General features: G+C 39.0%; 2 protein-coding genes across 4 annotated transcripts in view; both read right to left on the bottom strand.

The window, feature by feature from the left end:
* The window catches only part of CDKL2 (cyclin dependent kinase like 2), a 43,847-nt gene extending 34,710 nt beyond the window's left edge, over nucleotides 1-9,137 (bottom strand). Inside the window, exon 1 of the mRNA XM_054728237.1 lies at nucleotides 9,118-9,137. The gene's annotated coding sequence lies outside the window, so the exon portion shown is untranslated. The remainder of the gene's footprint in view (nucleotides 1-9,117) is intronic.
* A 120-nt stretch (nucleotides 9,138-9,257) lies between these two features.
* G3BP2 (G3BP stress granule assembly factor 2) overlaps nucleotides 9,258-13,559 on the bottom strand; it is a 31,348-nt gene continuing 27,046 nt past the window's right edge. For 2 of the 3 annotated variants that reach the window (XM_008143668.3, XM_008143669.3), the window contains 3 exons: nucleotides 13,418-13,546; nucleotides 12,458-12,576; nucleotides 9,258-12,170 (listed from right to left, as the gene is read on the bottom strand). In XM_008143668.3, coding sequence (XP_008141890.1) covers nucleotides 11,898-12,170; nucleotides 12,458-12,576; nucleotides 13,418-13,546 — 521 coding nt within the window. In that variant the 3' untranslated portion in view covers nucleotides 9,258-11,897. The remainder of the gene's footprint in view (nucleotides 12,171-12,457; nucleotides 12,577-13,417; nucleotides 13,547-13,559) is intronic. The other variant, XM_054728249.1, reaches the window with a different exon arrangement.

The following is a 13,559-nucleotide window of genomic DNA, read 5'->3' as shown; positions in this document are numbered from 1 at the left end:
ACGTGCTTGGGTGTTTTGTGCAAACAAAGAAAAAACCACCTCTCACTTAGGTCCCATGAGATACTGATTAGTCATGGGTTTTTGGCATCACTTCAATTGAGTCACCAAGTGAATGGAAAGGGCATAAAATCTTCAGACTACAAAAAGTAAGATTGTTTTCAGTAGAGTATATGAAGCATGCAGCTATGAATACATTCTACCATTCTATTAAGGAAATGGACTGATTCACTTTAAAGTTCTGGTTCTTTGATGGAAGAACACTTGCCATAGAAAATAGAATTCTGTTCTCAACCTAGTAGTTGATTCAATGACATCATTACTACATTTTTAAAGTAATTAAGACAATTGGAATTTGGAAACCTAAAATACAATATACTACTTATTTTGCCAAATTCAACATACACCAACACATCTATAGCAGCGGTCGCCAATCTTTTGGACCTCACGGACCACCAGTGGTCCACGGACCACCGGTTGGTGACTGCTGATCTATGCTATAACAGTGTAAACCTTGGAATTCATTTCTTAAATGTTAACAATAGTATACATTCTGTTTGCACTAGTAACATGCTCTTTTGAAAAATCTTAACATTCCATCTCTTTCTAGCCTCTATCAGATTCCTCTGTTCATCTTCATAGCAAAACTACAGAAAAAAAGGTGTGTTCATTTCTTACCTCCAGTTCTCTTGGGCTTTCATCCTTATCACTTCACTGAAATAGTTCTTCCCAAGTCATTATGACCTACATCCTGCCAAAGCCATTTGTAGGAGAGATTGCTAGTTATAATAAGCTAGTCCTTTTTTCCTGTGTGGCTTGTTTCTTTTGTGTGATCTCCATTGCAGTTAGGAGTGATCATGTGACTGAATTCAAGCCACATGGGCACCATTTCCAGTCCTGGCCCATAAAAATCTCCATCCAACAGTCTCTATGTTCCTTTTCCCTTTCAGCTAGCTACAATGGAGATGACTCGGGGAGGGGGGCCAGACCACTGACCTCTTCATTACCACTTTCCTAATTTTTTATATTAGGGGTAAAAAAACTATTGTGTCTGAGCCATTAGACATCTTGGGTTCTATTTATTATAGCAATTAGCCACCCTAATTAATCCACTACCTCATATGACCTCTCAACAGCATGACTCAACTGCTTACTTCCTTTTGAGATAAACTCTTGAAACTTAGCTTTCCATGATATCAGTGTTGTCCTATTTTGTCTCCCTCAGTTTTCTCTGCATGCTTCCCCTGTACTAGAACCCTAAATTTTGTGAGTATCTGGGGGCTCAGTCCTGAGCTTCTTCTCCTCTGTACACTCTCTTCCTCGGAAATCTCATCTAATCCCATAGCTGCAGCAAAGACCTATATGGACAACTCATAGCACTGAGCTCTCTTCAGAATTCCATAATTGTACCATGTGACATTCATTCTTGGATATATAATTGGCATATGAAACTTAACACATTGCGGACCAGTAGTTTTATTGCTAGCTTTACCCAGTGGCCAGATAAGTTTCTATTGAACTAGTACAAAAAAAAGTATTACATAAGTGTTATAGGCACGCTTTAAAATTAAATACCCATTGCATTTTGAAGTTACTTATTACATGTTCTTACAAGCTAATATCTTGTAAAACACTGTGTAATGTGAAGCGAGAATTCTCGTGATCCGTCCGCAATGTGTTAACATGGCTAAAAGAAAACTGTTGATTTTCTCGCCACAATCCACTCCTGCTTTAAATTCCCAGGAATCCCTTGAATATTATCTTTTCCTCACATTCAAGATCCAGTCCATAAAATTCTTATAGGTTCTATATACAAAATAAATCTTATTAGCTAACCATTTATCACCATCTGTGCTATAGCTCTAACCCAAGCCACCATCACTATTAGCTGACATTTTGACAGGCCACTCACTAATTCAGATCACATCACTTCCTTGTTCAGATCCCTACAATCCCAGTAAAATCCAAGCGTAAATATAAGAGTAAAATACAAACTACAAGGCCATCCTCAGATTAGCTCTTACCTACCTCTTGATATCATCTGCTTACTGTTATGGCCACGCTGCCCTTGAATACAACAAACTTTCTAAACAAAGGGCCTCTCTCTATGTCCTTTCTTATTCTTGAAACATTCTTCCTCCAGATCTCAGGACTGCTTTCTCTTCCTTTCAGACCTTAAATGTACCTCTTCGTAGAGGCCGTTCATTACCACCCTCGATAATGATTAAGGACCATCTCCAGTCACTATTACACTGTCTACCTTCACTAGTTCGACCCATTAGCCATGTGATCTTGGAAAAGTAGCTAACCCCATTGTGCTTGAGTGAACCCTTCTGTAAAACAAGTAATACTCCTCAAAGAATTGCTGTTAGGACTAAATGAGTTGTGTGGTGCCCAGGACTAATCAGAACTAATAGTAAGTACTTATTTACATAAGTACTAAAAAAAAAAAAAAACCCACACATTTCCTGAGAGTAGGCTATACCTGCTGTATTGCCAGCCATCATCTAGGAAGGTTTCTGGCTCATATTAGATGCTAATAATTACTGCATGCTATACAAGTCTTTGTCACCTAGCACATATTTGTTATATAAGTGCCTGCTTTGAAACATCACTCTGAGTCATTTCTGATGTCACCATTCATTGAAATATCTCTCACATATTTTCTATGCCAAAGTCACTATCCTCATCACCATATGCCAGGCGGTTATGGTTTTTTATGTCTCCAAGCTTTACTTTAGTTCACCTCTATAAAAGAATATAAAAAACGTAGGGTAATCAGATTAGAGGATATAACATATGTAAAATGACAGGCCCTCAACATTTTTTGTTTTGTTTTTTTTTTTTGCTTTCAGCTTTAGGCTTTGAAAGTTAGGTGCAACTTTCTTCAGTCATACCAAATCCGGGTTCATCTGACACCAGCCACCTCCATGATGCAGCCAAAGTTTGGCCCCAAAGAGATCAAAGTCCTGTACCCAAGGTGCACCGGTGGGGAAGTTTGTGCTGCGTCTGCCCTGACCCCCAAGATTGGTCCCCTGGGCTTGTCTCCAAAAATGGTTGGCTTTGACATCAACAAAGCAACTGGTGCTTGGAAGGATCTGGGGATCACAGTAATTCTGAACATTCAGAACAGACAGGCCCACATTGAGGCAGTGCCTCTGCCTCCGCCCTGATCATGAAAGCCTCAAAGAATTGCCAAGAGACAGAAAGAAGCAAAAAATCATTAAACACAGTGGAAATAATCACTTTTGATGAGATTGTCAACATTGCCTGACAGATGCAGCACCGATTTTTAACTAGAGAACTCTCTGAAACCATTAAAAAGATCCTGGGTGTTGCAATATTGATGGCCACCACTCTCATGACATCACATAGATAACATCAGCAGTGGTGCAGAGGGATGCTGGGCTAGTTAAGAACCACAAAGGAAAATGTTTCACTAATGAGGTGTATTTAGTGACATTATTCCATTAAAGATTAATGGTGAAAATTATTAAAATATGTGTTCAAAAAATGTTTCAATTAAAGATCATTTGACAACCGAACACACACACACACACACACACACACACACACACACACACACACACACACATATATATATATAAAAAACCCTAATATGCAAATAGACTGAATGGTGGAACAACTGAACAACCAGTCGCTATGATGTGTGCTCACCAGCAGGGGGCGCGTGCGGAACATGGCCTGCAAGGGCAGCAGGAGACAGAGCACGGAACATAGGGGGTGTTGGCCTGGGCAGAATGGTGGAGCAGGTGAGCAGGGGTGCCAGACCAAGGCAGGGTGCTGATCACTATCATCGGGGCGAGCCTCTGCTGGTTACTGAAAATTCTTTGCTCCCGCGCACTGTGTCCTGCCTGGCGCGAGCCACTGCTTGCACCTATTTGCTCAGCACCGTCAGTGGGTGCGAGCGGCGGCTGCCAGCCCCAATTGCCCCTGAGGGCTTCTCCACCTCCCCATGCTCCTGAGGGGTGATCGGGGCAGCAGCTGCCTCTTGCACCCACTGATGGCGCCAGCCCCAATCACTCTGTGCAGTCAGCGGGTATGAGCGGGGCTGGCGCCATCAGTGCATGGGAGCGGCAGCAGTGGGAGCAGGGCTACTGGCAGAGGGGACCATGGGCCGTGGCAGGAGGGGCCGGGCGGGGGCGTGGAGGATGGGCTGAGACCCACCCCTGTGCCCACCGCAGCCTCATGGCCCACAGTTCCTTTCAAGGTGCACGAATTCATGCATTGGGCCCCTAGTGTGTGTGTGTGTGTGTGTGTGTGTGTGTGTGTTTTCCCCCTCAATTCAGAGACTCACAGTATTTGACAGCTGTTTGATTTCTGTTCCAAGTCTCTACTCTCACTCCTTAAGGTTGTGCTTCCTGAATGTTATACCTGATTAAGGGATCCTTAATTTTAGTCCCAATGCTGGAGGCTATAATTTTAGAATATTCTAAAAGTCACAATAAAAATGCATTGCACTTATGACACTTTTTGCTAATCCAGTATTCCAATTTCATACTAGTGTGACTTATCCTTTCTGAGCCTCTTTGGCAGTAACCTAGGTAACTATACTTAGCTTGCCTAAATATTAATCAGATGTAAAGCCACCAGCAGTGATTCATAGTATATTCTCAAATATTGTCAGAAAACTCATTTTAGAGATAAAAACAAGTATAAAAATAACTATTTTATTTGTTACACTATTTTCAAGTAGAAGTGTCTGCTTTTCATTGATTTCTGTCTTTATGCTAACTATCCAGAACTTGAGTCATTCTCAATTCCTTTTAAGATACCGCTTACATTCAGCTGCCAAAAAATAAGCTAAACCTATTTCTCTCCAAGTTTTAAACTATTGCAAGTCTTACCAATTTTCCTGCTTCTACATTTATCCTATCTATCCTCTACAAGGATATCACTGACCTGCTTAATTCTCTTTAATGGCTTCCTATTGCAATTAGAAGAAAATCCGAATTAACTCCTTACCCTGGCAGATTACATGATGTAGTTCCTCTCTCCCTTACCCCACCTCTTATCATTTTGCCAACCTTTGAACCAACTCCATCTATCCCAGCCTCTTATCATTTCCTTCCAAGGTTTTATTTTACAGGTTGTTTTACATTAGCTGATCCTTCTGACTACAGTGCTCCTAAGTTCCATTTCAACTCTAGAATGGGTGACTGAGAAACAGCTTATCACTTCACTGAAATAGTTCCCAAAAGTCATTATGACCTAATTCCACCACTCAGTTGCTTTTTATTATCTTAACTAGAGGCCTGGTGCATGGACTCATACACATTGAAAGGAAATTCATTAGAAGGTGGCTGGCAGTGCGGGACTGGGCGAGAACAGCCGGACACACCCTCAAACCAACCTCCCACGGTCCCTCTCTGGTTGGCAGCATCTGGGGCGGTGCCAGGGCTCGAAGGGCATCTGTGGAGCGAGTGGGGTCCCTCGGCCTGGCCTGCAGGGATCAGGCAGAAACCAGCAATCTGACATCCCTGAGGGGTCCCAGAGTGCAAGAGGGCACTCTGCAAAGTTGCTGTCGCTCGGCAGCTCCTGCGTTGTCTACCCCCTGGTGGTCAGTGTGCATCATACCTACCGGCCAGTTGACTGGTTGCTTAGCCTTATATATATATATATATTCTCCTTAACATTTACAACTAGTTATCTTCATTATCAAATAAATAAGCTCAGGGAGACCAATGGACTTCTTATTCACTCAGGTATGCTCAACATCAACAATGCCTGGCACATAGAGGCACTCAATAAACAATAAAAAGTTAAATGGTTTGTCTTCATTAAGACAATGTTTAACAGTATAATGGGAGAAACACACACTACGCCAAGGTATTTATAGGGTCACCTATGGGTTAGATTGTGGGAGTACAGTCTATCACCTGTGTTTTCCTTAGATTTTTACCACCACTCAAATTACTTACCATGACTCCAGTATCATAGCTATTGACTGAAATATTGGTGAATCCTTTGACCAGATTTACTTAATTCATTACTGAACTTGCATTTTTACTCTGTAGTCAGACATTTCAAAATAAAATTACCTTACCCCCCAACCCCTCCCAATTGCTCAGGGGATAAAAACTAACCTGCTTAAGGCAAACAAGACCCTTTTTGTTCTCTTCCCCCCCCCTCCCCACCCAGCTACCTTCTTAAATATGCACATTCACTGTCTCCATAGAGTTAGTCTTTCAGTCTGACAGCAAGGAAATTTATTTATCATTTACCAATAGTACCTAGAACAATGCTTGGCACGTAGCAGCTCAAAAGTTAAATGAATTAGATGAATTATTAGAAGTTAATCACAATAGCTTGAACAAGTTTTCATGCACTTTAAAAATGGATAGGAGGGAAGACAAAAATATTGAGACGAGACGAGATTTCAAACATTTCTAGGTTAAAAAGGTTGAAAAATAGAAGTGTTCACCAGAAAGTCAGATATGCATTAAGTCACTTATAAAGAGAAAACATTGTTTTGGACTTCCAAATTTTAAATTATCTCAGACTTCAAAGGGGGCTGTGAGTTTTTAAGATAGGTTAGACAGTAGGAATGCAATTGAATTGAAAATAGTAACAACTTGCCCAGCCAGTGTGGCTGGTGATGCTCAGTGGCTGAGTATCGACCCATGAACCAGTAGGTCACAATTAGATTCCCGGTCAGGGCACATGCTCAGGATACAGGCTCAATTCCCAGTTAGGGGGCATGTAGGAGGCAGCTGATCGATGATTCTCTCATCATTGATGATTCCACCTCTCTCCCCCTCTCCCTTCCTCTCTCTGAAATCAATAAAAACATATTTTTAAAAAAGTTAAACTTAAAAAAAAAATAGTAACTTACACTTGCTAAAGGCCCACCACTGCATTGTTTTAGGTGCTTTATATATTAACGTACTAAATCCTCACAACCACCTACCTCATTTTACAAATGAGGAAACAGCAACAAAGAAAAAGGCTACCCATTGAATGGTGGACTTGTCATTCAAGCCCAGGCTATCTTCTAAGCCAGTGGTTGCCAAACAGTGGTCTGTGGACCACTGGTAGTCCGTGAGGTCTGAAAGGTTGGCGACTGCTGCTCTAAGCCCTTCCCTTAACCATTATATTGTTTGAAATCTACTGGCCAAAATGAAACCACCCAGAGAAAGTTCACGGGGAAAGAGATTGAGCACAGAAGGGACTGGTGAGCAGGGATTATTATGGGATAAGAAAACAGAAGCAGTTAAAATATTAATTTCACAAAAGTGAAAGCAATCCAAGTAGGCAGCCAGCTTTGTCAAAACTCTTTAAGATATCAAAGACAGAGAGAACAATTAATTTGGTAATAGAAGGGTAGTAGTCTTTATGTGATTTCTTAATTCTAAACCTGCATTTATGGTATTTTGCCCAGTATTTATTTGGTAGTGCTAAAAATTGACTATTTCTGCCCAGCCTCGGTGGCTCAGTGGTTGAGTGTCGACCTGTGAACCAGATCCCAGTTTGATTCTGGTCAGGGCACATGCCAGGCTTACGGGCTGGATCCTCAGTGGGGCACTTGTAACAGGTAGCCAATCAATGATTCTCTCTCATCACTGATGTTTCTCTCTCTCCACTCTACCTCCCCTCTCCCTTCCTCTCTGAAATCAATAAAAAATATTTTTAAAAATTGACTATTTCTCATTAATTCTGAAACATGTTAAACATAAGCTATATGCTGCATAAGCAGATTTAAGTCTCCATTTGTTCAAAATACCCAGAAATTTTATTACTTAGGAATTAACTCAATGATGCAAATGATTTTAAAATAATTACTCTCTGTGCAACCTACTGAAATTTATCACAAAGGGAAATTTCTTTCATGATGTTAATAGATTGTTCACTTATCCAGTAATTTTAAAGAACTCTGGCATCAAATTGATCAAAACAGTCTACTACTAAATAATTAGAAAACTACTTATGAACACAGAATGAAAAGAAAGGTCAACGGTCTTTATTCATCTGTAGTTAAAATATAAATTATGATAAGCAAGTTTTCCTAATTTAAAGGAACAGCATTAACATCTAGCCACTAAATTTTCGTTCTCTTGCTACAAATACTATGTTATAGCGCACAAGTGAAATGAAACACCTTAAGTGGCTAAAATAGTCAAATATTCTGTTTCATATTAAGTTTCCTGGACCAAACAGTAATTTGCTCCCTCAAATTTGGTTGTTTTTAACAGTGGCATATATTACATCTAAAAAATGCTTTTTCCACAGCCATAAAATTATGTAAGTCATCTATATATATAAAAGCCTGAACAACCATTCAACCGTTAGCTATGACATGCACTGACCACCAGGGGGCAGACGCTCAATGCACAGGCTGTAAACATGGAAAAGACTGATGAATCTCAGAAGGGAAGGGTGATGGGGAAGGTGGGAGGAGATTAACCAAAGATCTTATATGCATACTAGAGGCCCAATGCACGGATTTGTGTACTGGTCACTCGGCCTGGCCTGTGGGGATTGGGCTGAATCCGTGCACCGGGCCTCCGGCATCCCCTGGATTGTGAGAGGGCGCAGGCCAAGCCGAGGGGTCTCTAGTTACATTATAATTAACATGGAAAGTGAGTTTAATATACACTTATAAAAATCTTGTCCGACTTCCTTAAGAGTATTTTAAATAATGGTTATTTTGGTTTCTCTCCAGTACAAACTTTCGAAGTCTGATTTAAGGAATCTTCACTGAATATATCTGGAAGAATTCAATTATACCATCCCTTTTAATGAAGAAAAAGTCTCAAATTCCAAAATTATAAGGAAGCTTTAGGACTCATAAATATGATTAAATGATTATTCCTCCTTTAATATTCTTTTAGAGTTTGACAAATTTGTTTCAATTTCTGAATTGGGTCATGTCCATAGCTTTAGAGAGCCTCAGTATTCCCATCCCCTTTTTCCTGTCCGAGATGTGAGGTAGCAATCCTTTGGAAAACCCAAGATTTAAAAAAAAAAAAAAATTTAGTAGTCTGATTTAAATCATTCTCACCTTATTACTTATTACTCTAAAATTCTTTAACTTGTAAATCGGCTGAACTGGGATAGATTTCTTAACAATTGTTAAGGAAAAATATAAAAATACTTTACTTCTTATAGATCCATTCTCACAAATAGTAAGCAGTTGGTTTTAGAACAACTCATTTTTCCTTAGGATGTGTGAAATGCAATTGGGAGAAAACATTTTGGAACACAAACCTGTTGATTAAATTAGGAACATAGATAAACGCTGCAGACATCAGTAGTTTATTGTTTGTTTAGTCCAAACACATTCAAATGGAAACCGAAAGAATACTTTCCACCTGAAACAATTAAACTAGATTCTACTAGCATATAATGCTTAACACATTACAGCAATAAAGATGGTAATCCATTGTCTTCTATACCTACTAAAGCCGAGATGGTAAAGCCAATTTGGTTGCAATAGTGTCATAAGGATAGAATATTACCATCCATAAAAAAAAAAAATCAGCAAATAACAGTTATGGTAGATGAATATTTTTACTCTGGTTCACTGAAAAGGGGACAAAATGTTAAAAGTCCACAGTACTGCAGGTGAACAATCACCATGTAAACTTCTCCATGTGGTGTTTTAATGATTTATTTATGGTATGTAAAGACTGAAGCTGAATGGCTCTTTGCTCTAATTTTCTATTACACTTAACATTTGCCATTACTTTTGGTGCCAGAACAGTTTTCATGAGTGACAGGGCAATATTCTGGATTAGAAATTTCACATATATAAAATGGGAAGAAAGAAAAGAGTAAAGGAAAAATATGCTATAGAAAAACACTGACAATAAGCCACTCATTTAAAAGTAGTTTGAATAAAGGCTTCAAAACTCAAAATTAATTTTCTGGTAAGAACTTCAAGTACTATACATCAGAAAGTGTAAAAAGTGTTTTAAGCAGGAAAAAGAAAAATCCTTAAGCCCCCCAAAATGGCAACTATTAAGATATCTGTGTCCCCAAAACGTATGCAATAGTGCAAGACTTTTCCTCAAACATGGAAGACCTCATTCAAAGGAAAAAAAGGGACAGATTTAATTTTACTTATATTGCCCAGTACATGAAAAACAAAATATGTGCATCATTTGCTAATTTACTAAATAGCAAACAGTTTTCATAATTCAAAATCCGTTTGCTACTATGTCAAGTGCATTTTTGTTTTTACCAAGATAGAATGGAGAAGTCTTCCATGCTAACAAGCAGCTTTAAGTGGTCACACTTATTTACCCCACTCCTAGCTTGAAACATCAGAAACTGGTGTGTACCAAATGCTTCAAGCATAAAATTGAACATCCTTTGCCATACTTGCGGTTTACTGGAACTTGCTAAAAAGACAGACAATAATCCAGCAGTTACAAACTTTGCTCACAGAATTGTTTAGAGATTCATGTAAAAATAAAAGATGTCATCCCAGACTTAAATTCAGAGCCACTTGGGTGCTGACATCAGTTCAAGAATTGTGCAAAATGAATGACAGTTCCCTGCCCCCCAAATAGAAAATGCAAACACTTAAGAGCTGCTGTTCTTTTCTCTGAAAATTGCAGTATCCTCACTTCAGGTTTACTTGCCATTTATGGAATCTGACTGCTTTTAAAATGTCACTAAAAATGTACATCAAGTTGATTGACTTTTCCAAGCACCTCTCAAGTGATCTGCTTCATCATTCACATTCATGCTAAGAGAAAAGTCAACAAGAGACTTACTCAAATAACCGACTTCCTCCTTCCCACTCCCTCCCAAACACACAAGACTCCCTCCCACAGAGAACACAAAGTTGTTAACTAAAGAACAAGGTAAATAATATGCTAGTCAATTTTACTAATTTTAAAGATACTGCAATTTTTATACACTTCAATGATTTTTCAACATTTTGCAGCTGTTTGGCTTTGCAGCACAGCAATTCATACACTATACTGTACAAAATTACCAGCAAGACTGGAATGATGTATTAATAGAAGGCACCATCATGCTTATTACATTACCAGAGAACAAAAATACAGTAAAGACAATTTTCACTGTACACAGCTTAAAGAAAGGAAAAAGGGGAGGAGGAGTGTGTTGAGCAGCCAGCCATCCCTGTACTGAAGAGGGGCAGGTAGAAAAATCTTAGATATGAAGCTACTAAATCTGGTCTAGTATTCAAGACCATAGCATTTGAAGTTCTGATTTTTGTTATTTAGTTCAAACTAAATGATTTTCTTCTGGAATATACTTGTAGTCTTGTTAAGGTTTATGTGTACACACGCTGGTCACAGCAAGCAGATAAAATGCCCTCATCATTTCACAATCTATTCTCTACTGGAAAAAAGGATGAAAGATTTTTCTCCCCTGTTGCCTCCTGTTGCAGATGTCAATGATAATGAGTTCAGAGTACCCATTAGTGCATTTTGATGAGTGCATAAAAAGTTTCTGTTGGTTTGTATTTTGGGGGGAGCCAAGAAAAAAGGCAAGATTCTCCAATTGCACTATTTGTGTTTCCAAGATTAGTAGGCAGAAACAGTAACACTTAAAACAAAATGTGCAGCAGAGGATTTTTGTTTTTTTTGTTTTTTACTCAAAGGACCTGAATTCAGTTGGGCATGTCCTCTTAAAAAGTTCATTTTGTTGTAGATAGTTTAAGATATGGTCATTCCTCAGTCCTCAATTCTCCAAGTCTAGATTTATAAATTAACAATGTGAATCCTGTTGTGAAATTGGGGAAATAATGTCCACCTCAATTTAACTCATAACCAAAAGATGCTTTTCACATCAAAGAAATGATCAAAAAGGCTGTGTCACATTCCAAAGCCAAAAAAAAATTAACAAGAATGCAAACACGATGAATAATGTACCACTGCCAAGACTTTGCCAACAGTGGGGCTTCAGCGACGCTGTCCTGTGAAGCGGCCTTCCATCTGCCCGGTTCCTCTTCCAGAGCCAAGTTTCTGTGCCATGCCACCTCTTGGAGGAGGTCCTCTTCCATCCCGGTCACGCATCATTCCACCACTCACTATTCCACGTGGACCACCAGGACCTCGATCATTGCGCCTAATATCCCTGCGATCATCACCACCACCTCTGGTTTCTCGCTCTCTTGCAGCTCTCGTTTTTTTCTCTTCCACATTTAAACGCACTTCTCCTCGAAACATTATTGGCTTTAAAAGGAGACAAAAAGATTTACATGGGCAGGTTAGACAGTAATAGTAAAGTATTTCCTTGTATATGTAAATAAGAAAACCCTAAGAAACAAATTTAAAATGACTCACACCTCAGACTTTAAAACTAACAATTCTCTATTCTTTGCATAAACCATTTACTTCATAGTGAACAATTTTTAGTTTTAACATTAAAAAAGATTCTCTATGGTTTAAAAATGCACCAGATTAATATTATATACAACAGGAATAATAAAGTCTTGAATTTTGCCCTTTAAGTCACTTACTTTTGCAATTAAGATTCTCTGAACTGGTTCAGAGTCATCAAAAACCACAAAACCAAAATTTGGAAGCTTTCCGCCAACACCCTTGGTATTGATGCGAAGTTCCACAACATTCCCAAAACCTGTGAAAACATACATTGCACCAAGGGTTATTTTTTTTTTTAATGATAAGTTCACATTAATAGCTCTATTTTTATTTATTATTATTTTTAATCCTCACCTGAGGATATTTTTCCATTGATTTTTAGAGAGAGGGGAAGAGAGAGGGAAAGACAGATAAAAATACTGATGTGAGAGAAACACATCAATTGGTTGCCTCCTGCACATGCCCTGACCAGGGCCTAGGCTAGGGAGGAGCCTGCAACGGAGGTACGTGCCCTTGATCAGAATTGAACCTGGGACCCTTCGGTCCGTAGGCTGATGCTCTATCCACTGAGCCAAACTGGCGAGGGAACCAAGGGTTAAATATTTTAACAGAATACTTTGTGGCCTCAATTGTTCAAGATGAATAACCTTAATCTCCTTGATCCATCTCAAAATAAAAGTTGCAAGTGGCTACATCCAACAACAACTAAGGTACATATTCACTCATATAGGTCCTTCATCTAAGACGCCAACAACTAGCTGGACTGTTTGTTTTGTAACCCTTCAGCATCTTTATTAGACATTTCAAAAGGAAAGGTATCTACATGATTTTAGAAAGACAATGGTATTTTTCTATTTCTGATTTGCATTTGCTAAATTCATCCCACCTCCAAATTTAACACCGATTCATCCTGCTCCTTCTTCTCACCTATAAGAACCAGGCCAGTCAACACTAAGTACAATCACTGAGAAACATCTGATATAGCAATCTACTCTCTTCTGATAAGTGGTTGGTAACTGGAGATATTCTAATTACTATGGGAAAAGCTCTGTTTTTCTCCTGCTTAATTTTAAGATAAAGCAAAATAAACCACTTACTCATGAAGAACTCTTTCAGTTCATTTTCATCAATATCATGTGGCAAGTTACCAACAAAAAGTTGATGACTGTCTGGATAGCGAATTATTCTACGGTTGTCAGATTCATTCTGTTCTATATCTCCTCTGCCTGAGAAAAGAAC

The sequence above is a fragment of the Eptesicus fuscus genome, chromosome 2 (genome assembly GCF_027574615.1).
Source record: "Eptesicus fuscus isolate TK198812 chromosome 2, DD_ASM_mEF_20220401, whole genome shotgun sequence".
Taxonomy (NCBI): domain Eukaryota; kingdom Metazoa; phylum Chordata; class Mammalia; order Chiroptera; family Vespertilionidae; genus Eptesicus; species Eptesicus fuscus.
Note: the sequence above shows the minus strand (reverse complement) of the source record. Positions and strands in the feature narration are given on the sequence as shown.